The sequence below is a fragment of the Terrapene carolina genome, unplaced genomic scaffold (genome assembly GCF_002925995.2).
Source record: "Terrapene carolina triunguis isolate 2854851 unplaced genomic scaffold, T_m_triunguis-2.0 Scaffold198, whole genome shotgun sequence".
Classification (NCBI taxonomy): domain Eukaryota; kingdom Metazoa; phylum Chordata; order Testudines; family Emydidae; genus Terrapene; species Terrapene triunguis.
Genome location: NW_020664549.1, coordinates 443,959 through 468,895, shown reverse-complemented (window position 1 = coordinate 468,895; position 24,937 = coordinate 443,959). Strand labels below are relative to the sequence as shown.

General features: G+C 43.3%; 1 protein-coding gene across 1 annotated transcript; it reads right to left on the bottom strand.

Annotated features, from left to right (window-relative positions):
* Positions 1 to 149: 149 nt before the first annotated feature.
* LOC112118442 (eukaryotic translation initiation factor 2D) lies at positions 150 to 24,925 on the bottom strand. The gene is made up of 15 exons (XM_024216756.1): positions 24,845 to 24,925; positions 21,938 to 22,128; positions 21,038 to 21,121; positions 16,509 to 16,599; positions 14,141 to 14,248; positions 10,813 to 11,102; positions 7,934 to 8,051; positions 6,925 to 6,970; positions 5,709 to 5,812; positions 3,162 to 3,320; positions 2,425 to 2,514; positions 1,971 to 2,066; positions 1,345 to 1,465; positions 518 to 692; positions 150 to 411 (listed from the first exon to the last, which is right to left on the bottom strand). Exons 1-15 carry the CDS (start codon positions 24,898 to 24,900, stop codon positions 341 to 343), a joined length of 1,800 nt encoding a protein of 599 aa, XP_024072524.1. The 5' UTR covers positions 24,901 to 24,925; the 3' UTR covers positions 150 to 340.
* Positions 24,926 to 24,937: the final 12 nt, after the last annotated feature.

Sequence of the window (24,937 nt, the reverse complement as noted above, 5' to 3'; positions counted from 1 at the left end):
GAATTCTAGGCCATGATGTGCTGGAATAGGCTTTGTTTAGTTGTTAGACTGCTTTCATTAACCAAAAAAAAAGCATGTTAAAGATTAGCTTACAAGCCAGCAATTTGGTAACCCATTGGAACGCTTTAGTAAAATATCTGGAAGAAGACAACATTTGAGATTTTTATTTTAAAAAATTTGAACAGCTAAAGCAATTACATTCTTTGGATGAAATCCTGGGCTCATGAAAGTCAACAGCAAAACTCCCATTGACTTAAATGGGAGCAGAATTTCACCCCTCAGCTGTAGGCAGAACTGGTTATAAATAATAAGATTTGAATACTTCTTACACTAGACATATTTACTTCTTCCGGCTAAGCTTTGGAGCCTTCTCCAGCCCTTGAATATATTTCCGATGTAGCTGGTATTCCTCTGCAATATAACCAAGAATCCAACTTAAGTATATCCCAGAGCTAGGTTTTATAATCAAAACATTTACCTTTTATAACTGACACCGTCCATGTCGGCTCAAACTTACCAAGCAGCAACTTGGCAAGATGGTTGATTTGGTTGCCTTGGATCTGGACCTGGACTCTGTCCTTTGCCCCAGGTAGTGTGTTAATAGTGGCGCTGGCCTGTACTCTTTGCTGGAGAGTGTTGGCAACTAATTGCGGGTCTAGGCCATACAGTTCAAGATTCTTAATAATGGTCACCTGTGGATTTTAGCCATTGTCACAAGAAAATAATCCACAAAGTGAAAATCTAACACCACCTATGTAAGAACAGCAGTTTATGACCCTGTCCTGCTTTTCTGATTAGAACTGGGCATTAAGTGTTTCCCCATTAGTGTCACATCATAGGCTCTTATACAAAATTTCCGATCGATTCAATACAATCTGTTCTAATTTATACCCCTCCCCCCCCACTTACATATATACACACACACACTCTAAAAGCACAGCTGGAGGCAAAATATCAAAGAATTCCCCCCACAAACAATCATTTGTTTGCACTTAAACAATGTGATACGCTTGATAATTTCTATGCCAGGGCTGTGTTAAGAATTTTAACATCTTTAATGCACGCTAATCCTTAGAGTTCTAACCTGCAGGATTGAGTGACAGCCAGTGCTCATTGGCACAGAACTACACCAGAGTCCTGGGCCAAGTTGTAGCAGTTTCCCAACTGCCCAGGCTACTATGACCCACCCCCCACTTCTCCTCCACAAAGGGCAAGACTGGCTATGCAGAAGCCCCGAACTCCAGCAAGGTCTGTCCTAAAAGCGCTGAACAGCTCCAGCATGGACTAAGATCCAAAGAGGGGTTAATCGTCCACACCTCTTCCCTATCATCTCTCTGCCTTTACCTTTTTATTGGATGATCTCTGTGCTATGGTTATGTCGATGGGATCAAGGTTTCCTTTCCTCACAATGGGTTCATGTCCAAAAAACGTCACCTGGTGGTAAGGCTGCAGTTGTTCCAGACACCTGAGAAAGGTATGGCTTGAGTTTAATTTGTCAGATACAGCAGGATGGACAAGATCTTTTTATTAAATCTGGGATTCCACAGATCTGTAGACCATAGGAGTGATCAAGGGTCTCAAAGTTCTGAGCACATGTTTAAGGATGTGTTCGAGGATAGATTTATATTGTGTGTGTATGTACATAGATTGCGTATACAGAACTAGGTTCTGTTAGACTTGCCTTGTGAACACTTATTATCCATTTTTAATTATTACATTTTTAGGTTACTAATCATTTGCAAGGTGGCAAGAAAAGAAAGAATGGAACTTGCACTTTCTTAGCAGTATCTACTAAACTCATTACAAATTAAGGTTTATTTGTAGGTATTTTTATGTTGACAATAAGGAAGCCACTGCCTACTTCAGGGCTTAAAGTTAGACATGGCTTTGCATCATGTAGTAGTCTAGTTAAGCGCTAACTCTGAATCTTTGCAAATGTTAAAGCAGAGTCAGGAAACAACATTAGTCACCTGCTCAGGAGATCATCCCATTTGAGCTTCGAGATCTCGTCTTGCTCCCATTTATCCAACAGGCAGTCGCACAAGATTGGATTCACCTTTACAAAGCTGTAATAAAACAAGCTGATTAGATGCAAGCCTGCCCCATCTCTTCCCAGAGATGTGAAAATACAGCCTATGATCTCTATCAAGCATGCCACCATTTGTGATTGTTTCCGAGACCTACTCACAAGTAAGGGAGCTGAACCAAATCCACCATAACAGGTGGTGACTGATTAACTTAAAAGCTACACTGGCCTCCACACAAGTCTAGTGCACTTGTGCTGTAGTTTTGATCAGTGTAACATGTTAATTTTTTTAATATTCCTTGCTACACGAACAGATTTTTTCAATCAATTAACTTTTTGCACTGCACTCAGCTTGACCAGTGAAAATAGATGCACAAATAAGATTCACTTCTACTCACTTCTTGTTTGTTTCATCAACCAACTCGTTCGTCTTTACGTAGCTGATGATGATATTTCTCACCTCGCTGCTGGAAAGGATGCTGCCTTTCCTATAGAAGGAGGAAATCGTTACTATGTTGCATTAAGAAATCAGATGTTCATATTAACATTTGGTACTTCTCGAGTAGCTTGCATCCTGAGCACCACAGGCTGCCACCACAGGCTGTTTAAATTACAGCAGGCTGCTCCAGCCCTGAATCGGGGGCACAACAGTGTCTTAAGTCACCTCCGCCCCCTCCCTGTTGGGCAGCCCTACAGCACAGAATCTCACCCCAGAGGGGGTAACAAGGCAGCTGTTTAACCGTACATGACAATTCTTCTCAACTGCTGTGTAGTAAGGTAGAACACACTGTATCCCCTTGAATTTTCAAAGGGAACGGACATAAGTAGACTGTAAATACCTGATCTGGAATGTGGCCAGGTCACCTGAGTTATCACACCTATACTGGTAAACAGTGCTAAGGGATTCTCTGGTGACTAAGCATCAGGGCCTCAATTGTTCCTCTCATCCCACCGACGCCAAGTGCTCCTAACAGCATGCTCTGACATTGCTTCAATACTGACCGAGGGAAGGTGCTGATGACTTAACTATCACCATTCCCTTTAGCACCTGGCATAGGTCTTCCCTCTACATCTCCTATCTGAATGCTGGCTTAGCAGGACAATTATGGTTTTATCCTATCTTCCTAGCACTTACTTGTGTCCTGACTCCTGGAAAAGTGGAGCCATTTTGGTTGAGACGCCATAGAGTGGTATGATTTCAGGAGCATGGTACAGCTGCTCTCCGTCTCCACATTTACTCTCTGGGGCAGTTGACACGGCAGAGAATACTTCGGGGACAACAAATGACTTAATGCTGAAATGCAATAGGGAAAATAACAGGAAGCTCAGGTTCACAATAGTTTCCTGGGTGAGGAAGTATTGGTGACTGTTTAGCTCTTACATTAGCCTCCAGCTTCTCAGCCGTGTAATAGTCCTCCCACAACAGACACTCTGGCCCACACCCTCTCTCCCCTTTCCTGGCTACACACTGCTACCAGTGCAGGCCTGGCTGATGCACCTGACCCGAGCGTCCTCTGTAGGGTGCCCGATTTTAAGAACCAGCAGCAATAGTCAGGATTTTAAATCAGGAGGTAAAAAAAGGGTTTGGATTGCACAAGCATCCTGACTTGCCTTGCTAATACCCAGCACAGCCCCTCACCCCTTCCTTGGGTCCTAGACTCCAGAACAGTTTCCCAGTTACTTGAAACGGACACGGTTTTAAAGAGAGAGCCAAAGTGGCTTCAGGTACTAACCTGCCCCTAAATCCCAACGCCAGTTTTGTGGGGTTTACAATTGTATTTTCCTTATTCCTTTTTCAAATTTCTCCCCTTTTTTCTGTATAAAAGACACCCCCCACACAGGTGAAAGTGACTGTACATGAATTGCTACCAAATACCCAAAGTGTACTAAAGAGGTAGGAACTCTTTCCTCTAATCTCTTGCTGTAAAAGGTTTAGGGGTTACTAATAGCAACATCTGTCCATGTGATTAAGAATATCCATATTGACAAGAATACCATCATAGCTGAAGTGCTGCAATCCCTACTAGGTAAAAATAAAACCTCAGAGATACAAGTGTGGCACTTTAAAGTGGACGGAGTTCAGACAGACAACTGGGAAATGACCAGTTTTGAAAGAGTTGGACAGAACAAGAGAGACCAAGAAACATATCAGGGGCAAGTGCTGAATTTCAGTCTGCTAAATCAATATGCCAAGGCTCAGCTAATTAGAGCTCTGTTCTTGCTTCCCAGCATCAGAGACTGCAGCCCTGGATCCTGTGCTTGGAAGTAAAGAGACTTGGTGAGTTGCAGGTTTGGTCTGTCAGGAGGTCGCATGTCTGGGGTTTTAGACCCCTAAACAGGGCAGGTGAGACACCCTGTTTGTTAGCATCTCTGGGAGGAGCGTAAGGCTTGAACCCCATGGTCTTCAATCAGACCCAATGTTTGAAGTCTGAGTAATGCAAAGGGGTGGACCTAAGCAATGACAATTAGTATTTAAATCAGTTGCCAGGTGAACTCCTGAGCAGCAACAGTGAGGGAGAGAGGGTCCTTCTCCTTTAGGGATGGCTCTACACCACAAGGAAACAACTGTGGTGACTGCATTGGATGTGCTATGTTTTCCTTTCTGACACACACACACACACACACACACACACACGATTTCTGATACGTGAAGTACAAGCCAGTGAACATACTGGAGAAGATGCATAGTCTGGAAGTACAAATTTCAACACTGCATCGCATCCAAGAAAATAAGACTTTTAGACAACCTGCATGCAGGATGTGCGATTCTGCTGTCCACAACTTAATGAGGATGTTGAAAAATTGGAAAGGGTACAAGAAAAGAGCCATAAAAATTATTCAAGAGCTGCAGAAAATACCTGACAGTGAGGGACTTAGAGCTCAGTCTGTTTAGCTAATCCAAAAGACTAAGAGGTGACTTGATGAGCGTCTCTAAGTACTTTCATGGGGAGAAAATACCAGGTACCGGTGGAGAAAGGCAGAACAAAAGTTAATGGTTGCCAGCTGACGCCAGACAAATTCAAACTGGAAATAAGGCACAAATGTTTACCAGGGAGTGATTAGCCACTGGAACAAACTACAAAGGGAAGTGGTGGATTCTCCATCTCTTGAGGTCTTCAAATCAAGACTGGATGAATGCCCTTCTGGAAGGTAGGCTTTAGCCAGACAAGTTATGGAGCTCAATAATGGGATACCTGGGTGAAATTTAATAGCTTGTATTATGCAGGAGGTCAGAATGAAAGAGTTAATGGTCCCTTCTGGCCTTAAACTATCAAAAATCTATAGTAATAGCACTTGGTGTGGCTCTTTCATCTAAATACGTCACTTTACAATCAAATCTCACCCTTGTGAAGCAGACATGTTAGATGAGGCTCTGTGCCTCAGTTTCCCCATCTGTAAATTGGGGATGATGTTACTTATCTCCTCTGTAAAGTGCTACAAAGGAGCTCGGATAGACCAGTTCACCCACCTCTTGGGTGGACTATTTTACACTGTACAAGACCCCTACATAACAGTTTAGGACAAGTAAAGAATATAAGGGCCATTTAAATGGGGAATTGAGGTAGATAGACTAACTACCTGAGGTGAAATTTGGTTGACATCCCTAACTCACATGAAAAAAGCAGCGAGATCATAACATTTTACATCTCTACCAACTTCAGTGCCATTTATAACAACTTACTCGGAGTGTTTCCAGTCTATATGCACAATACTCTCCACCCCTTTGTTCAGCTCCTTCACTTGTATGATCTTCTGCTGTTGCATGTACTGCAGGAACTTGGAGAGCTGAAGGGGAAACATCAGGCAGAAATAATGGAAAAAGTCAGGTACGTTGAAATTTGTGTTCATGCTGCCAGTGAACCCAAGCCATCCAGTCTCTGCTTTGGGATCTGCACGATCATCTCAGTAAGTCACAAAACCAACTCCTCAGCTCCAAAAATGTAACAACCCCGTGGCAGTATTTTGCATGCTCAGTGCAGTCTAGTGTTGAGAGCAAGAAACCAAGGAATCCTTTACTGGCTCTGCAACTGATTTGTTTTGTGACCTTCTTAGGGCCACCTACTACTCCCAGCTGACAACATTTTAATTCCTTGCTCTCGCCTATGAGAGATCAGCTGCTAAAATCATGTTAGCACTGAAGAGGAAAACAGCAGGATGGTAATCAGAATATCCCAGCGGGGAAGGATCAGCTTGCAGTTAAGGCACTGGAAAGGGACTCAGGAGATCTGGGTTCAAATTTCCACCTCTGCGACAGATTGTGGGTGACCGTGGGCCAATCACCGCTTCTTGGGGCCTCAGTTTCCTGTCTGTAAAACAGGAATAATCAGACTTTCTAAGGGCTTGTCTACACTTGAAATGCTACAGCAGGACAGCTGCAGTGCTTCAGTGTAAACACTGCCTACACCGACTGGTGGGGTTGTCCCACTGGCGCAGGTAATCCCACTCCCCGAGAGGCGGTAGCTAAATCAACAGAATAATTCTTTCATCAACCTACTGCTATCTACGCTGGGGATTAGGTCAGTTTAACTATGCCACTCGAGTGTGGATTTTTCACGCTTCTGAGCAACATCGTCAAGCTGACAATTTTCTAGTGTAGACCAAGCCTAAATTCCTTGGGGACGATCTCCTAGTCTGTGTATGGACAGTACCTAGCAAAATGGATTCCCAGTTTTGATTGGTGTTCCCCAACACAAAATAGTATAGACCGAGCTAGCAATATTTGATGGACCCATACAAATGACTTCAGGACAAGTTAGTCTACCAAGGTGATACTGAACAAGTGATGAGAGAAAAGAATACAATCCATGTCTTTGGGAAGGGCTTCTTTACAAGGGGGCCTAAGAACTTTATCAGATTTTTTTTTAAAATATATAAACGTAAATATCAAGAAATCTCACCTTCTTGTAGCTTGATTTCTTTATGTCTAATTGTTGTCCTTCTGGGCTACAAACAGATGAAACAATTAAACCTTTAAGTTACAACAAATAGCTGGAACCAAGGAAAAATATTTGATGTTTGGCAAGATTAACAATAAATGCAGTTTTCAAGAATCTCTGTGCTAAAAGCTTCTTAGTGGTGTGAATATGAATTGCACACGGGAAAGTAGATTTAAATGTTGTATTTGAGATAATGGAGTCTGTTTTGAAATCAGCAGAGGCAGTGCTGATATTCCAGTGTGTTAGGTGTAACACCACCAAGAGCATGTCTGTAATATACAGTGGTTTCCTAACTTTTTTCTGCCAAGGACCTGTTGGCATCTGACCAACCTTCCCAAACCCCTTTCAGTTGTTAGACATAAATTTCATGTTCTTATTATTTTAAAAATATATATTTTTAAAATAGACTCACAAAGGAACCAGAAGTAAACAGTCTGCAGTTATTACACCCCCCCTATTTTCACTTAAACTACAATTTGTGGTGTAGTCCTGAATGGGCCCTACCAGAATGCCCCCACTGGCATGATCTCTCACACATGGTGTGTGCAAGGTCATGGTGCACAGACGATGCCATTTTGAGAACAAAATGGCATCCTCCATGGAGCAGAAGTGCTGGAACACTGTTCTGACCCCACTGCAGTACTCCTCAAGGGACATACCCGCCCCGCAGAGCCCCAGGGGGCCAGCAATCCCACTTTGGGAACCACTGATAGGGTTTTTAACTTGAATTAAATTGCCAATGGCCATTTGAAGAGGGAAATTGAGGGAGACAGTCCAGGGTAGGATGTATAAACTGGTTAGCCAACTTGAGTTGATTGGCAATCAAATAAATTGAATTCTAGTGTAAACATGCACCATAAACACCCAAATTACATGAAAGGCAGCAGCTTCATCCTAAATGTCTCACTGTCCCACAGCAGTTTCATTTAAACCCCCATGCAAACCCAAGGATGGTCGTCTTACCACATACCAGCATGAGAACATATAGTTGCGCAGGAAGGTGCTGGTCAGTAGAGGGAGCTCTGACTTCTTCACTTTACATTTTAAGGCATGAAAAAAACATTGATGCAGTAACTCATCCATTCGCTCTGTAGAAACACAAACATTTTTCACGGCCCTCTGTGCAGAAAGGGAGAGCGCACTCACAAGAATGATTTCTCATTCATCTGGACCTTTATTTTTGTATTGATTCCTCTGAGTTTGCACCTTACAACGTTAAATCATTTTGATTTACACACTACGTTCACCACATCTAAACAGCAAGACTGGGAGCCAGGATCTTGTACATTCTAATCCTAGTGCTGATACCAGCTCTCCTCTGTGGCCTTGGGATAGTCACTTAACCTCTCTTGTGCCCAAGGTTTCCCCATCTGTAAAATAAGGATAATAGTGTTCACCTCCTACTCTCCCCCTCTCCAGGGTTTTACCTAGATTAAAGTAGGAAGATCAAAGGTCTAAGAGTTATTATGAAGTGGAACTGAGTCTAATTACATAAATCTGTTTTAAATACAATTCCCTTTAACATACCATAGGCCAAATTCTGACTTTTTCCACTATGCTTATTGCCTAACCCTACTACAGCCTGTTAAACAGAGAACCACTTCTCAGACGTCACTCAGGTGGGTTGTTTTCCCTCTGTGAACTTGGGCACACGGAGCCTGCAATCCTTTGAAAAGCACTTTCCCAAAGTGGTTTGTTTGCAGTGCACTGTTGGTGTGGCGTTTACGTACATAGATCATTTCTACAGAGTGCTGCTTCTAGTTTAAGATTCCAAAAATGGCACTCCCGACTAACAAGGAATTAATATTTTGAGCCCAGAGAGGGACCCTTATTGTAAGAAGTGCTCCAGGAAAGCCTCATACCAGGCAACTTTTGCTCAGGGGAAGCAGCTTTTACAAATATGGGCCTTTGGGCTGAAATTCTCAGTTTAAAACAAAACAAAAAAGTGTACAGTCACAGAGAAGTTTTTCCTTCCCAACGGGATACTGGAATCGCTTACATTTGAGACCAGCTTGGCTGCAAAATTATTATTAGCTCCCACTGTAGTCCCATCTTGGGCTCACCTTATCTACCCAAGAGGTAGGTGTCTCTCTCTCTTTAAGCACTGGAATGAGTTACCTAGGGAGGTGGTGGAATCGCCTTCCTTAGAGGTTTTTAAGGTCAGGCTTGACAAAGCCCTGGCTGGGATGATTTAGTTGGGGATTGGTCCTGCTTTGAGCAGGGGTTGGACTAGATGACCTCCTGAGGTCCCTTCCAACCCTGATATTCTAGGATTCTCTTTTTATCACACCCACTTCGGCAACATTTGTGAAGGTCGTCATGCCAAAAAACCTCACTGAATTGAATATATTATCTATACCATGTCATGAACTACGGTACTTGAACACTAAGTTTTCTGCAGCATGCCAGAGGGTGCTTTCTTAAGCACATCATCACCCAGGGTATCCTTTGAGCATGGAACCTTCGGCGTTGCTCCCACAACAATTACATTTAGCTTAATCCATAAATCTCTCAAAGCACTTTACAAAGATAAGTATCGTTATCCCCATTATACAGATGGGGAAATGGAGATGCAAGGAGAAGTGAATTGCCCACAGTCACAAAGTAGGTGAGTGGCAGATCCAGGAATAGAATCCACATCTCCTCTCAATTCAATGCCCTAATCACTTAAACGCATCTCATAACACAAGCGGAACCAAAAGAGGGAAGTTTTGGTACTATATTGAAAGACCGTCACATTGTCAGCTCCAGCAGCTTCAGGCAAAACAGTTCCATAGAGCCCAGACCACACAGCATGCTGAGAACCTTCACCTCACTGAAGTCAAGGAGAATTCAGCCCACCAAGACATGTGCTCAGCAGCTAAGGCATGAGGTGCTACTGAATTGCTGCCTGCCCATCAACTAACAGGCAAATCCCTGGGACAGCCAAGAGATTGAACATAAGAACAGCCATACTGGGCAGACCAAAGGTCCATCTAGCCCAGTGTCCATCTTCCGACAGTGGAATCAGAGGGAATGAGCAGAACAGGTAATAATCAAGCAATCCATCCCGTCACCCATTCCCAGCTTCTGGCAAACAGGCTAGGGACACCATCCCAGCTAATAGCCACTGATGGACCTATTCTCCATGAATTTATCTAATTCTTTTTTTGAACGCTGTTATAATCTTGGCCTTCACAACATCCTCTAGCAAAGAGTTCCACGGTTGACTGTGCGTTGTGTGAAAAAATACTTCCTTTTCTTTGTTTTAAACCTGCTGCCTGTTAATTTCCTTTGGTGACCCCTAGTTCTTGTGTTATGAGAGTAAATAACACTTCCTTATTTACTTTCTCCACACCGGTCATGATTTTATAGATCTCTATCATCTCCCCCCCTTAGTCGTCTCTTTTCCAAGCTGAAAAGTTCCAGTCTTATTAATCTCTCCTCATACAGAAGCCATTCCATATCCCTAATAATTTTTGTTACCCTTTTCGGAACCTTTTCCAGTTCTAATGTATCTTTTTGGAGATGGGGCGACCACATCTGCACGCAGTATTCATGGACTACTCAGTGAGGAAAGGGAGGTGTTTATAGGTCAGCATGGTTCCCAAGGAGCCACATTATGCACGCAATGATTTCTGCATGAATGCCCTGGCTCACAGCAGTCACTACGGGGCTTTTCAAAGGACTGCAGGCTCAGTGTCCCTCCACTGTTCAAGAACTGGGCAGCCACTCTCAGTACAAGCTGAAGTATATGTAAGGCTTGCTATGGCTAGTCAAGTAACGGGAACACATGGAAATCTAATACACAAGTGACAGCTACATCGATCCACAGACACATAACTTGGTTTCATTTTCATGCTGTAGTACCTTGTGGAGTTCTGCCATCTTCCGTTTCCGGCTGAACCTCGGCGATATCTTCAGCCATTTCCGCAGCTCCAGTCTCACCGGGTTCCTCCTCCTCCATCAGCCTTGCACAGCCATCTCCCTCCTGCAGGCTCAAATTGCCAATGTCCATTTGTAGCGACGGGGCAATGCAGAGGTCGCTGTCAGGCTCCCGTCCCTCCTCATCTTTGTCATCGTCATCAGTGCTTTCCAACTCCGCAGGCTCTGCTACCAAGGGAGCTATTGTGGGTGGGTAAGACTTGTCTCCAAATCCCCTTTAAAAATAACAAAAAGCATAAAGCAGCTTTATTGATGGTTCTTTACTCTCTTGATACAGGATGGTTCCCCATATAGCTATGAAGCATCCTGTGCTGAAAAGCCTGGCCAGTCCCAGCTGACTATCACAAAATCATGGAGCTAGAAAAATACAGATCCATCAAGTGATGAAGAATCCACCACATTCCTAGGTAAGTAAGTTGTTCCCATGGTTAATTACCCTTGCTGTGAGAAGTTTGCACCTTACTTCTAGTCTGAATTTGGCCATTGGGACTCATTCATTTAGCAGACAAAGGCATAGAGTCCTCTATTTTCAGAAATCTCCTCCCCACATAGGTACTTCTAGACTCATCAAACCACTTCTTATCCTTCTTTTCCATAAGTTAAGTAGGCTGAACTTCTGAAACCTCTCATTAGAAGGCGGATTTTTCAGCTGATGGGGTTTTTGGTGTTTTGCAGCTACGAGCCAGCCCAAAAGCAGCCCAGTCAGGATCCCAAGTCCACTGAGAGGTAACTTGTCACTGCCAAGCTTACAGCACGTCATGCTTTTGCTGTCCCCAAATACTCTGTTTTGATTTTTAAAACCCCTTGTGGTGAAACTGGTGCCCATGATAAGCACCAGACTGTTAGTCCTGGAGGCTCAAGTCCTCTGTTTATCCACACAACAGGAACAACACAATCAGCAGCATGCAAACTTCTCCCACACCATGCCTTAACTCTAATCGGTGGCTTTGTCCTACCAGAGCCGAGAGGGCAGTGAAGTCTCCACGGCTCATTCAGGTCTGGGCCTCCCACCTGTAACTCGGAACAAGGAGGGTGGCTAGTGCCAGGCGGGATGGCGGTTTTGTGATAGGAGTACTTGAACGTCAGGGACTGGATTGAGACACACCCATGTCCAATTCATTTCACGTAGGCCAAACAGCCATCCAATGGCATTACATTTTGACCCCAGCTGACCTCAGGCCATGGAGCTCTGAAAACAAGCTAGTGGGACACAGACAGGCTCTTGCAGGGTTCTAATAAGGGAACACACCCAAAGTACCTCTCTGTGGACACCAGTCAGAGTGAAAGCTATAGCAATCTCCTTCCGCAGTACACACGTTTTATAAGAGAACAGGCTGGGGAGGTGGTTACTGAAAGTCCCAGCAGAGTGTGTTGTCTAGGGAAAATGGGAGTCAAGATTTGGATACACCTTTTCTTTAAATGAAAATCAGCGCACAGTTAACGCAGAGCAAAAAAGTACTAAATTAAGGCAGAGTAACAATGGGCCAAATTGTTCATGATGCAACTCCATTAAGCTCAAAGAAGTTTCACTAGAGATTTACTTCCAATATTCTGTGTTTATGTGCACATGCACATAAAGGACATCAGGGCAAACCCCTAACTCCTGCCAGAAGTAGATGTTAAAATTCCCACAGCACATGGAGTAGACCAGACGTCTATTGTTAAGGGGTCATCCAAAATACGCCCCTAAACAGTATCGAACTATGTATCTACACTGCCTCTGCTGGGATCTAAACCTTTGGTCTCTTATACTAACTTAGATGGGACAAATGGGCCTAAAGAGTCAAAGATGTTAACATGACCCAGTCACTAACATTAAGCACTGTTAAATGAAGTTTAGGATTTGGTATATGGAAACCTCAGATTGATTAGTACCACGACACAAACACCATTAAGAATTCTTTTACTCAAGATACAGAAAATAAGGAAAACTAGTTAAAGTATTAAATAAGGCTTTCATTTTAACAACATCCCTTGTTCCCTTTCCCTGGAGAGAGCTTTTAAGGGGGGGAAATCCCCTCTGTTTGATAGTCTCTTAAATGCTATTCAAGATGGTAGCAACTGTCCCTTTGGGGAAATGAGAAGTTAGTTGAGATGGGTTGTTGCCGCTAGGGTGACCAGATGTCCTGATTTTATAGGGACAGTCCCAATTTTGGGGTCTTTCTTATATAGGCTCCTATTACCCCCCACCCCCTGTCCCAATTTTTCACATTTGCTGTCTGGTCACCCTAGTTGCTGCTATTAAAGCCAACTCTTCTTCCTAGAAGACAAAACAACACACACACACACACACACACACAAGGGCAGAGAAAACAACAGCACAGATAGAAAATGCAGCTTCTGTCTCTGGTGTTGACTCTCACTTGCAACCTCATTACTGGAAAAACACAGGTCCAGCACCTGGTCTTACCAGCTACTCCAAATCCTGGCAAACCTGTACCAGCACTGGGCTATTTAAGGCATTGCTTTTAGCTGTCTCTTTTTGGTCATAAGCTTAGAGCAATGTTGCAAAATATGCAGCTTTGGCTGGCTAAGCCAGACTCTTATTAGACAGAAGGAAAAAAGGAGTGGGATAGAAAAGAGAAGAAATACAGTAGGGAAGGAAAAGGACACATTTTGCAAGGGGGTGGAGGATGGCCAAGTTTTGCATCCCAAGTGGTATTCAGGAATTAGCTGGAGCCAGTGGAGGTGGCAGTGGTCCCCTGGCTCCCTCTCTGAGCCAGTCTGGTTAGAACATCTCTCAGGATGAGAAATGAGGTGGTCTGAGGTCCCAGGAGATGGTGAGGGTGGCAGCCAAGATGGCAAAGCTTGCTCCGGTACCCAATTTATTCTATGCCACATCTCTCTCTTTAAAGACCCAAAAAAGGAGTGGGGGGTGGAATAGCCCATCCCCTCATGGCATTCACCAATTATGCTTAGTTTCTGACACCCCAATTTTGGCTCATTGATTTTTTTGGCTTTAGCTTTTCTTGTTTACCAGGCATGACCTTAACACTGTCCTGATTTATAGCAGTAGTCCCTTTGTCTGGACTAATTCAGCCTGCCTGCCTTGCTTTTGCACCTTTTCCTGTCAACGTGTGTGGTTATAGGTTCTTGTGGCATTCCATGAACTCTCACACCTTTCACAGCTGAGCTCACCGTTAGGGTAAATTTGTAGGGCCAATTACAACAACAGGTTCCAGGCAGTATTTCAGACCCAGCACTCACTCATCTCATTTTCTGAGACACACTGTACTCTTGTCTGCACACTCACCATAAGTGGTCTGTGTAAGCATGCAGCACTGTGAAGCCCTTCCCCTTCATTCCGGCGGCCAGCATCTCTGCAGTGGACATGGTAGCAACTCCTACTGCTACCGGGGCTCTGAGAAAACAGTATCAGAATGGGAAATGGCTAAATTTTCATGCTACCTGGAACACATGATTCCTAAGCCACCACGGCACATTCGCTTTCTTTCGCAATGTCCTTGATAATGGAGGCTAATTACTATTCTATGACAGTTTTACACTGAATCTATTCTTGACACTCTGCAATTTCAAGTCATCAGGATATCTTCTATTTTCACCCAGTCCCCTCTAGTATGCAAGGTCTTCTCCCAATACTACCCCACATGAATTGTCACTGGACAGCCACCCTTTCTTAACATAATTGTCTTTCTGCCAGAAGCTGGGATTGGATGACAGGGGATGTATCACTCGAAAGTTGCCCTGATCTATTCATTCCCTCTGAAGCATCTGGTACCAGCCACAGTCAGAAGCAGGGTGGATAAAAATCAATGATTTTTTTAAAAATATTAAAAAAAAAAAAATTGGATTGTTTTGATAAAATGCTTTTTGAGGAAAAAACCTATCTAAAGATAGTTTTAATTAAGATACATTATAGCTCAAAGATATCTCATCATGGAATAGGGATTATAAATTCTAATTCTATAGTATGAGACAATAATTCATGTAATGTTTAAGAAAAGTTTTGTAAATGAGTTCCAATAGTTCATAGATTAGAGACCCAGTCTTATGGGGTTCCAGGGGCTTTTGTATAGATTATTTTGGTTAATCTTTCTATCTACCCAATGGGACTCAGTGCTCAGTCTAGAAGATACCATCAGAGATGGTTAGTTTTGCAGTTCTCAAACTGTGGATTTGTGTCTCCAGAGATAACATGCTTGTTAACAGCAAAAATGGTTGTTGGTTTTTTTAAAAAATTTCATTTAACTATTTTAGTTTAAAAACAATTTTAACAAAAACATGATTTTAAAAAACTTGAATATTTAACTAAATTCAAACATTCATATGCTTGTTTTGTTAAATTATGATGTTTGCTGTTGAAGAAAAAAAACCAGAATACATAACGTTGTTGTTTTAGTTAACTAAAACAATGTAAATGTCTGTCTGGTGATGTTCTCCTCCTAATACAGCATGGCAAGAAAATCCTCCAGATATTAATGATTAACCTGTTGAATTTGAGATAGTTCACCTCCCAGTGACTTCATAAATATCTGCTAGAATTACCTTTGGTAAATGAAATAACCAAACAATCATTCATTTTCTGATATAGCTGTAAAACTAGTGTGAAAAGTTTTCAAAATAAATCACTTAAAAATGTATAGTGTGTACCTTCTAAAAATGAAACCTACATCTATCTCTGAATTGTGAAGAATATGTATTAAGGTTATAACCACCACCAAGAATGCACTTTTATGTAGAAATCCATGATTAAATCGAATCTTCCTGACTAGTGATTTAAATCAATTTGATTTAAATCAAATCCACCCTGATCAGAAGACAGGATACCAGGTTAAACAGACCATTGGTCTGACCCAGAATGGCCATTCTTATGTACTGGGTGCGCCAGCTACTTACCTGCCTTTCTCCTTAGGAGGAGACTAATTTACAGGGTTGTGAAGAGCACTCAAAACAACATTTGGAAAAAAGCTTTGAATTTACAGGGCTTAGGCATTCTTTTAAATTTGTAAAAGTTTTCTGCTTTCACAAAACAATCAAACAAACCCACCCCAACAACACTGGTAAATTCTGTGGTCCCTGCCCCCCATACTTCAGAGGACAAATTAGCCCATTTCCAAGAGAAAAACTGAGCAGAATTTCATTGTTTTGTTAAAAATACTCCTATTTCAAAACACAACCCTCAACATGGAAGAAAAATCTTATATTTATTTGAACGTTGTGCATTTTAGGATTCAAAACCATCCAATTTGCAAAATTTTCCACCAAAAATGAAATCTGTAGGATACTAATGATTATGCCACAGCAAAATTGCAAATATTTTTTGCAGAATTTCCCAAAATCAGAGTCTGCCTTCATATTTTGGTTCTCTTAATCCCTCTCAAAATCCTCACATAAAAATGCAACCTTTCTTCCCTCATTGTAAGAGAAACTATAGATAAATTGAGGAGTACTTGTGGCATCTTAGAGACTAACAAATTTATTTGGGCATAAGCTTTTGTGGGCTAAAACCCATGCATGCATCCGATGAAGTGGGTTTTAGCCCACAAAAGCTTATGCCCAAATAAATTTGTTAGTCTCTAAGGTGCCACAAGTACTCCTCGTTCTTTTTGCTGATACAGACTAACACAGCTACCCCTCTGAAACCTATATATAAATTGTACCTGTTTCCCACCAGGGTGATGGCACAGAGAGTGCCCTGCTGTACCTGAGGAAGACCACAAGATGGCACCATAACTCCTGGCAGCATTAGATCTGAGATAAAACAGTAAAGAGCATTAGCATCTGCTCTGCTTTAAAGAATGGTTGCAAGCCAGTGACTACCCAGCCACCTCTTCTGCCCCCAGCCCTTCTGTTATGCAGCAAAAATACAACCCTGGTATGCCAGGTAAAACAATCTCCTGTGTGCCTGCTATCAAGTTAAGAATAGTTTCCAGTTTACTTCCAGCATTGGATGGGATAACCGGCCTGATTCAGGGGGGTACTGAGCCACCGTCATGTCCCAAGGGATACGAGACACAGCTGCATGTCTGCTCGGCAACTGGTAATGTCAGGGTCAAAGGGACCATTAGGAGGAAGAGGTGAACTCTATGTAAAGGACCAATTGAGTAACGTGGCAGTGTTTGTTTGCTACCAAGAGGGAAACTAGTCCTGTCCCACCTCCTCCCCGCCCAGAGGAGCCTGGTTTCTAGCAGAAGACCATGGTTTCCTTCCAGCCATTTTTCTTGTCTCAGAAGGACATTTTCTAGTCTGATTCGTTACATTTCAGTGCAGGGTGGAAATCAAGCATTTTCCTTAAAATACAGTCCTAACATATCTGTGGTATTTGCACTAAGCAGGTTGATTTTTCATTTCTCTACAAATAACATCACTTCCCTTTTGTGACACACAGGAAAATAGGATTTTCAGAGAACTACAAGGTGAATGATTTGCCCAAGTTCTCAAAGCACATCAGCGGAAGAGCATAGAATTAAAAGCCAGGAGTCCTGACTCTCAGACCTTCCTTTTCTATCTCACTAGACCACACTCCTCTAGAGCCCAGGAGGCCCGCCTTCCAGGCTCCTGCCCTAACCCTTAGAATGCACCAAACAATGCCGCGAAGCAATGGCAGAGGCGGTTAGAAAATCTGCCACATGCCACTTAGCTTTAAGGCTCAGAGCCAAGACAATTTTCATTGAGGTGCTTTAAAAATTGATTGGCAGGATCAACTAAAACCTAAACTAAACAAGCAAGCCAGAAGCCAGAAGCATAAAACAAGAACTGCAGCCACTACTTAGGTTACTTACACTTGAAAATACTTCACCCTTCTATAGACAATCTAAACAGTAGGGATGGGGAGGGAGGACCTACAAAACCAGCTTACTATCCTATTAAAATATAAGCAACACACAGAATTCAAACTGGAACAGGTACAGAGAAGGGCTACTAGGATGATCCGAGGAATAGAAAACCTGTCTTATGAAAGGAGACTCAAAGAGCTTGGCTTGTTTAGCCTACCAAAAGAAGGCTGAGGGGAGATATGATTTCTCTTTATAAATATATCAGAGGGATAAATATCAGGGAAGGAGAGGAATTATTTAAGCTTAGTACCAATGTGGACACAAGAACAAATGGATATAAACTGGACATTAGGAAGTTTAGACTTGAAATTAGACACAGGTTTCTAACCAGAGGAGTGAAGTTCTGGAACAGCCTTCCAAGGGGAGCAGTGGGGGCAAAAGACACATCTGGCTTCAAGACTAAGCTTGATAAGTTTATGGAGGGGATGGTATGATGGGAGAGCCTAATTTTGGCAATTAATTGATCTTTGACTATTAGCGGTAAATATACCCAATGGCCTGTGATGGGATGTTAGATGAGGTGGGATCTGAGTTACTACAGAGAATTCTTTCCTGGGTGCTGGCTGGTGAGTCTTGCCCACATGCTCAGGGTTTAACTGATCGCCATATTTGGGGTCAGGAAGGAATTTTCTTCCAGGGAAGATTGGCAGAGGGCCTGGAGGTTTTTCGCCTTCCTCTGCAGCATGGGGCACGGGTCACTTGCTGGAGGATTCTCTGCACCTTGAGGTCTTTAAACCACGATTTGAGGACTTCAATAACTCGGACATAGGTTAGGGGTTTGTTACAGGAGTGGGTGGGTGAGATTCTGTGGCCTGCGTTGTGCAGGAGGTCAGACTAGATGATCATAATGGTCCCTTCTGACCTTAAAGTCTATGAATCTATGAATCCAGAAGAGGCCCATAGGCCCAGATCCAGAAAAGGTATTTAAGTTCCTAACTTCTGTTGAAATCAATGGAAGTCAAGAGCCTAAATACCTTTGTGGATCTGGATCACAGCCTCTTATCTAAAACAATCCTGCTGACAAAGGCAAAGCTACTTTGAATCGTGTGCACTATACAGAGTATTTTCCATATGGAAGACGATTCCCTTCCCCTAATACATCTGAGCTGGCCCCTCGTCAATGGAGTCAAAGGTAAAGCCCTCCACCAAAAGCTTCTAATTCTGCACACCGACACTGCAAATGCTGCAAGAAAACAGGGCTCCGACACTCTGCCAGGAGCCCATCCAGTACATTACTGTTAAAAGGCTTCATTCAGCCTGGTTGTTAAATTAAATTAGCCAAAGCAGGAAAGCTTTGAGCAGCTAAACTGAGCCCATATTTTTAAAATAAGGGCATGGGAAAAGGAGAGGGAGGAATAAAGGAGTGTGTTTCCAGCTAACCTTTTTCTCTTTCAGCCTCTTAGTAGGTTCTAGCTTCTTCTACAAGCCAGTGCAAGCCCCTTAGTGTACTGCCCTCTGAGAGTGCAGAGGTGATTACCTAATTAGCCCCAGCTGGGCCAGCCCTGCTAACCTGACAATGCCTGCACTGAGGGCAGCTGTGACCCTTCCTCTGCACAGGGACACAGTGTTAACCCTCTCCTTGCCAAATACAGCATTGTACCATTCCCCTCCTAGGTTACAAGGGTTGCCTGCCTCAGATATTGGCCACGGATGGAGGCAAGGAGCAGGGCTCGACAGCTGAGTGGTCTGATCTGAGTAGACACTTCGGATTACTGCAGGCCCCTCGCTCCCCAGCATCATGGATTTTTATACACACACAGAAGCAAACACTTTTTTCCTCCCATTTGCCGCTACAACAGCTTTCATCACATCTAACACTGCGATATGCATCCAACCCTGGCTCCCAAACTGGGATTGATTTGTGAAATTCCTGGGCAAGGGAAGGAGCCACACAATGGTCTGAGCGCTGCAGGATGAAGCAAGCAGCATGTCAGAACATATCTAGCAAATGATAAAGGCAAAAAACACCTGGCTGGATGCTTAGAGCCAAATGAAGAGATAATACAGAGTGGCCCTGCCTTGGCTTTACCACAACAGTTGGCTCCCTGCTCCCAAACTCCAGGCTGCTGCAAAGTCTCACCCCCTTTCCAGAGGCTTCTACATCATTGTCTCTCTGCCCCACCCCCTATGATGGCTACTGTCTCCCGGGCCACCCTCTCATCTTTGGCTCTGGCTCAGAGGTCAGTTGAGGCCACCTGGTTGCCAAGGGAGACCAGTGACCTGAACCCCACTTTAATCAGCCTCCCTCTCCTATCAACAGGACCTTCTCCATGTAAACTAAGTCACTGCAGGTCAGTGGCTAGGCCCACTCCTCAGCTGTCTATCTCCGTGCCAGGCCACAGGACCAGGGGCTGCTTTCCACACAGGCCCCTCAGCTAGAAAGCAGCAGGCAGCCAAAGCAGAGGGCCTCAAGTGCCACTGCAGCCCTGCTTCCACCTGAGGCAGGTTATGTGGTGAGAGAAAGGCAGCCCACTTCTAGACACACATCCCCACACACGCTGAGAAGACAGCGTTCAGATTCTGATCAGGTTTAGGCTTGCCGTTTAGGTTTGAGGTCAAGCCAGGAGTAAGGTTTGAAGTCACACAGCTCTCATGAGCAGTTATGAGATTTCAGCTCAGAATGACATGACTCATGATTCCGAACGGCATCGACAGCAGATTCTGGAAAAACAGACACCCTTCCTGTTCTGGAGCTGACCCACAGCCAAATCACAGGGCTGAGTTCAGCACCAAGGATTTGAACGTAACCCCCACATGACATATACAATCCAAAATGTAGGGGGTGGGGGATCAGCTCTGAGACTGCAGCCGGGGCTCATCTCTAATACATGCACACACAGTGGCATCTTATTATCCTGAATGTGGATAGAGATGCCCCTTAAAGCAAAGCAAAATGAAAGCAGCTAAATTGAGTTGCCCTGTGAAAGTTAATCACAACAAACGCTACAGAATGAGGAAACAAGTACTTCTAGTGTCCCAGTTAATGGCTGTTAAATCAATATCTTTCTAACCGATGCATGAGGAGCAACAACAGGTAAAATTCCAACTCTAGCGCCATCAGATGGGAAGGGTCAATGCATTTGAACAGATTGGCCTATATATTATATTTAGTTCACAAACTGTATTTGTGGCTAATTGGTTTTCCTTTTTAAGGAGACAAAAAAACCAACCACCCCACACTTTCAGTGCATCCTTGTGAACAGTGAGTTTCTGCTTTTTTTTTAAAAAAAAAAATCTTAAAATCTTGTCCTGCACTAGAAAAATTAGCTTAAAAAAAGTACAGATCCAGAAGAATGAATTTCCCAAGGCAACTGACACATGTATCGCAAAGTAATGAGTTCTGAGTCTCTTACCCGCTCCTCCTGCTAGTCTCTGCAGCACAGGGGGCCATGTTGAGAATGCTGGAAGAAGATCTGGATAGGACCACAGAGTATAAACTGTCCAAAAGAAAACGGATTTTAAAAACATGGCATTACAGATGTCTCTAGCTGTGGCTTCTCGCCATCTTCAAGCCCCTGTAATACAATTACAGCAGCACACCCTTGACTGTAACTAGCCAGATATTTCTCTCACATGGATGGTCAACAAATCAGGCTGCACGGCCCAGCAGCATCAAAATAACAAGCCAGTAGATACTCACAATGAACAAACTAAAATGCTAATGTTTCAGTTTCAAGCTTCCAATGGATTTTAATAAAGGATGGATAGATGATCTATGGCTATCTTGACACTGTCTTCTTTAAATCAAGGATGCTTTGACCTGAATTGTTATGATAACATGGGAGAGTCACTGAGCGGGCAGAGAAAAATGATGGAACAGCATATTGTATCAGGGCAATTCAGTCTTTCACACACAGAATTCCACATAAAGAAGGTTGAACTTCATACTCATGGCAGTTGTGTCTTACAGTAAGTGGGCCAGAAAGGAAGGATGGTCCAGCAGTTAGGGCAATAGCCCAGGATCTGGGAGACCTGGGTTTAAGTCCCTGTTCCACCCCAGACTTCCTGTGTGATCCTGGGCAAGTCACCTCTCTGTGCCTCAGTTTCCTATCTGTACAATAGGGGATAATACTGCCCTACATCACAAGGGTATTGTAAGGATAAATACATTAAAGAATGTGAGGTGCTCAGTTACTACAGTAATGGCGTGTACAAGTACCTAGAATAGATGGGCATGCACAGAACTTGTAGGAGAGTTTTATGTCCGAGGCGCAGGAGGGGTTGGGAAAGATATTCTATTTCATGACTCATACCTGTTGGATATAGGGTTTTCTCCAGTTCAAAAAGGACCGGGTTCCTGCTGTTGGCATAGACCGTGACCGCATCCCCTTTGTGAGCATACAGTTTGACTACATTGAGTTCTTCTCTGTTTGGAACAAGTTCTGACAGCTGTTCACTGCTGACGGCGGGAAAAGCTGCTGCAACATCAGTCCGCAGTTTCCTCCTGTAAAGACAAATCTGTGCTGAGCAAAAGTAAGGTGGTTGTTTTTTTTTTTTTAAATTTAAATTTTTTAAAGGACAGGGTACAGGCAAAGACTAGTCATGTCTAAGGAGACATGGGCTCAGGGGGGATCCTAGCTATGCAGTGGTTCTCAACCAGGGGTACGTGTACCCCTGGGGGTACACAGAGGTCTTCCAGGGGGTACATCAACTCATCTAGATATTTGCCTAGTTGACAACAGGCTACATAAAAAGCACTAGCGAAGTCCCTACAAACTAAAATTGCATACAGACAAAATGAGAACGTAAGGAATTTTCAGTAACTCTGCTGTGACACTTTTGTATGTTCATGTCTGATTTTGTGAGCAAGTAGTTTTTAAGTGAGGTGAAACATGGGGGAACTCAAGACAAATCAGACTCCTGAAAGGGGTACAGTAGTCTGGAAAGGTTGAGAACCACTGTGTTCGAGGCATTTAGCTATCAGTTCATTTCTTGTGTCTCACTCATGGCACTAGGCAGCAGCAGCAAGGTGGCAGACACGCAGCAGCACTGCTCTAGTGACTGCAGGATCCACTCCCTCTGCTCGCCCCCCAGTTCCGTTCACATTTTGCCTCATGCTCATTCACGCCACATTCCATCTGTTTTGCAGGCTGAAGCCCTTCTTCAACAGTCACAAACAACATACAATTCTACATCAGCAAAGATGCTAGTAAAAATGCATCTATCTGAAGATGGAGGGCCTGATTCGCTGTTGTCATGAACCTTTGTGGGGTCATTCACACCAGCACAAAGTGGGTGTAAAACATGAGCAAATCAGACTGGTAGAATTCTACACTCACTTCACATGGGTGTAAGTGACAACACGAATGTACACAGCAATAGCGAACTGGGACCCCACGCCTTCTTTCGGGTAAAGGCCATTGGTTAACTTAGGCTATGTCTTCACTGCTAAAAAGGTATGTGGTTACTGCAAGATAGCTAACTCAAGACAGGTTTCAGAGGGGTAGCCGTGTTAGTCTGTATCAGCAAAAACAAGGAGGAATCCTTGTAGCACCTTAGAGACTAACAAATTTATTTGGGCATAAGCTTTTGTGGGCTAGAACCCATTTCATCAGATGCATGGAGTGGAAAATACAGTAGGCAGGTATAAATATACAGCACATAAGATGGGAGTTGCCTTACCAAGTGCGGGGTCAGTGCTAACGAGGCCAATTCAATTAGGGTGGATGTGGCCCATTTCCAACAGTTGACGAGAAGGTGTGAGTATCAACAGAGGGAAAATTCTTTTTTGTGGTGACCCAGCCACTCTCTGTCTTTATTCAGGCCTAATTTGATGGTGTCAAGTTAGCAAATTAATTGCAGTTCTGCAGTTTCTCGTTGAAGTCTGTTTTTGAATTTTTTTTGTTGAAGAATGGCCACTTAAATCTGTTATTGAGCATCCAGGGAGATTGAAGTGCTCTCCTACTGGTTTTTGAATGTTACAATTCTTGATGTCATATTTGTGTCCATTTATTCTTTTGCGTAGAGGCTGTTCGGTTTGGCCAATGTACATGGCAGAGGGGCATTGCTGGCACATGATGGCATATATCACATTGGTAGATGTGATAGTGAACAAGCCCCTGATGGTGTGGCTAATGTGGTTATATCCTATAAATATACAGCACCTGAAAAGATGGGAGTTGCCTTAGATGGGAGTATTTTCCATTCCATACATCTGATGAAATGGGTTCTAGCCCACAAAAGCTTATGCCCAAATAAATTTGTTAGTCTCGAAGGTGCCACAAGGACTCCTTGTTGTTTTAACTCAAGACAGTTACCTCAATGTAAAATCCTAGCAGAGACAAGGCCTGGGTAGTACTTGATGTCATCCCCTTGCATCCCACCTGATAAGTTATTGATGTAAAAACATGTTTTAAAATTTTTTTTGCTGCGAAGGCATCTTCAGTTAAACACTAGTACTGACTGAACTTAGTGAATGCTAGCTTTGTGCTGCAAGGCCCTTAGTGGACTTGGATTGTATTATTACAAATATTTAAAGTATGCAGTCCCAGGCTAGTATGGGGATGAGGTAATATCTTTTATTGGACCAACTTCTGTAGAGCTCTGTGTAAACTCAAAAGCTTGTCTCTTACCAACAGAAGTTGGTCCAATAAAATATATTACCTCACCCACCTTGTGTTTCAAATATTTTAAGTATTAATATGTTCACTGCGGCATTACACAAAATATTACAAATAGACTTCCACAGGCTAGCAGAAATATGGTAAGGGAGGTTTTCCTGCTAAAAGAAAGAAAGCCTTCAAAATTTGCCTCACAACACGACTCAGACTGCCACATTATTTAAAGCCCATCTGTTTCAAAGCTACCGTGTAACCTATCCTTGGGTGCATTCCATCTGGCAACGCTTGTATACCAACGCTACAGAAAAAGAATCCAGAGCCTAGCTTCACTTATTTGGAAGGAGAGACATTGCAGACTCTCAGGAATGGCATTTAAGAAATAATAATAAAAAAGCCTCCCCCTCTTGTGATGCAGGATATTGTTGTCTGCTCTTCAGCTGTAAAAATCTGACTCATGCCTCTTAGAAATCGCTCCTGTTCAAGCTTGTAAAACCTTGTGACTGTGCCTGACAACCAGACAAAGCAGGAGGAGGTAAATCATGCTAGCTACCCTAAAAATCTCACCGTGGGCCTGGAGTGAAATTAACGTAACTCACTCACCTATCAGACCCTTTGATGGCAGTGTTGGATTTCACCCTGAAGGACTTGGAAAACATGATCCACTCCAAAGGGGAGGCTTCACGCCCCTCCTTC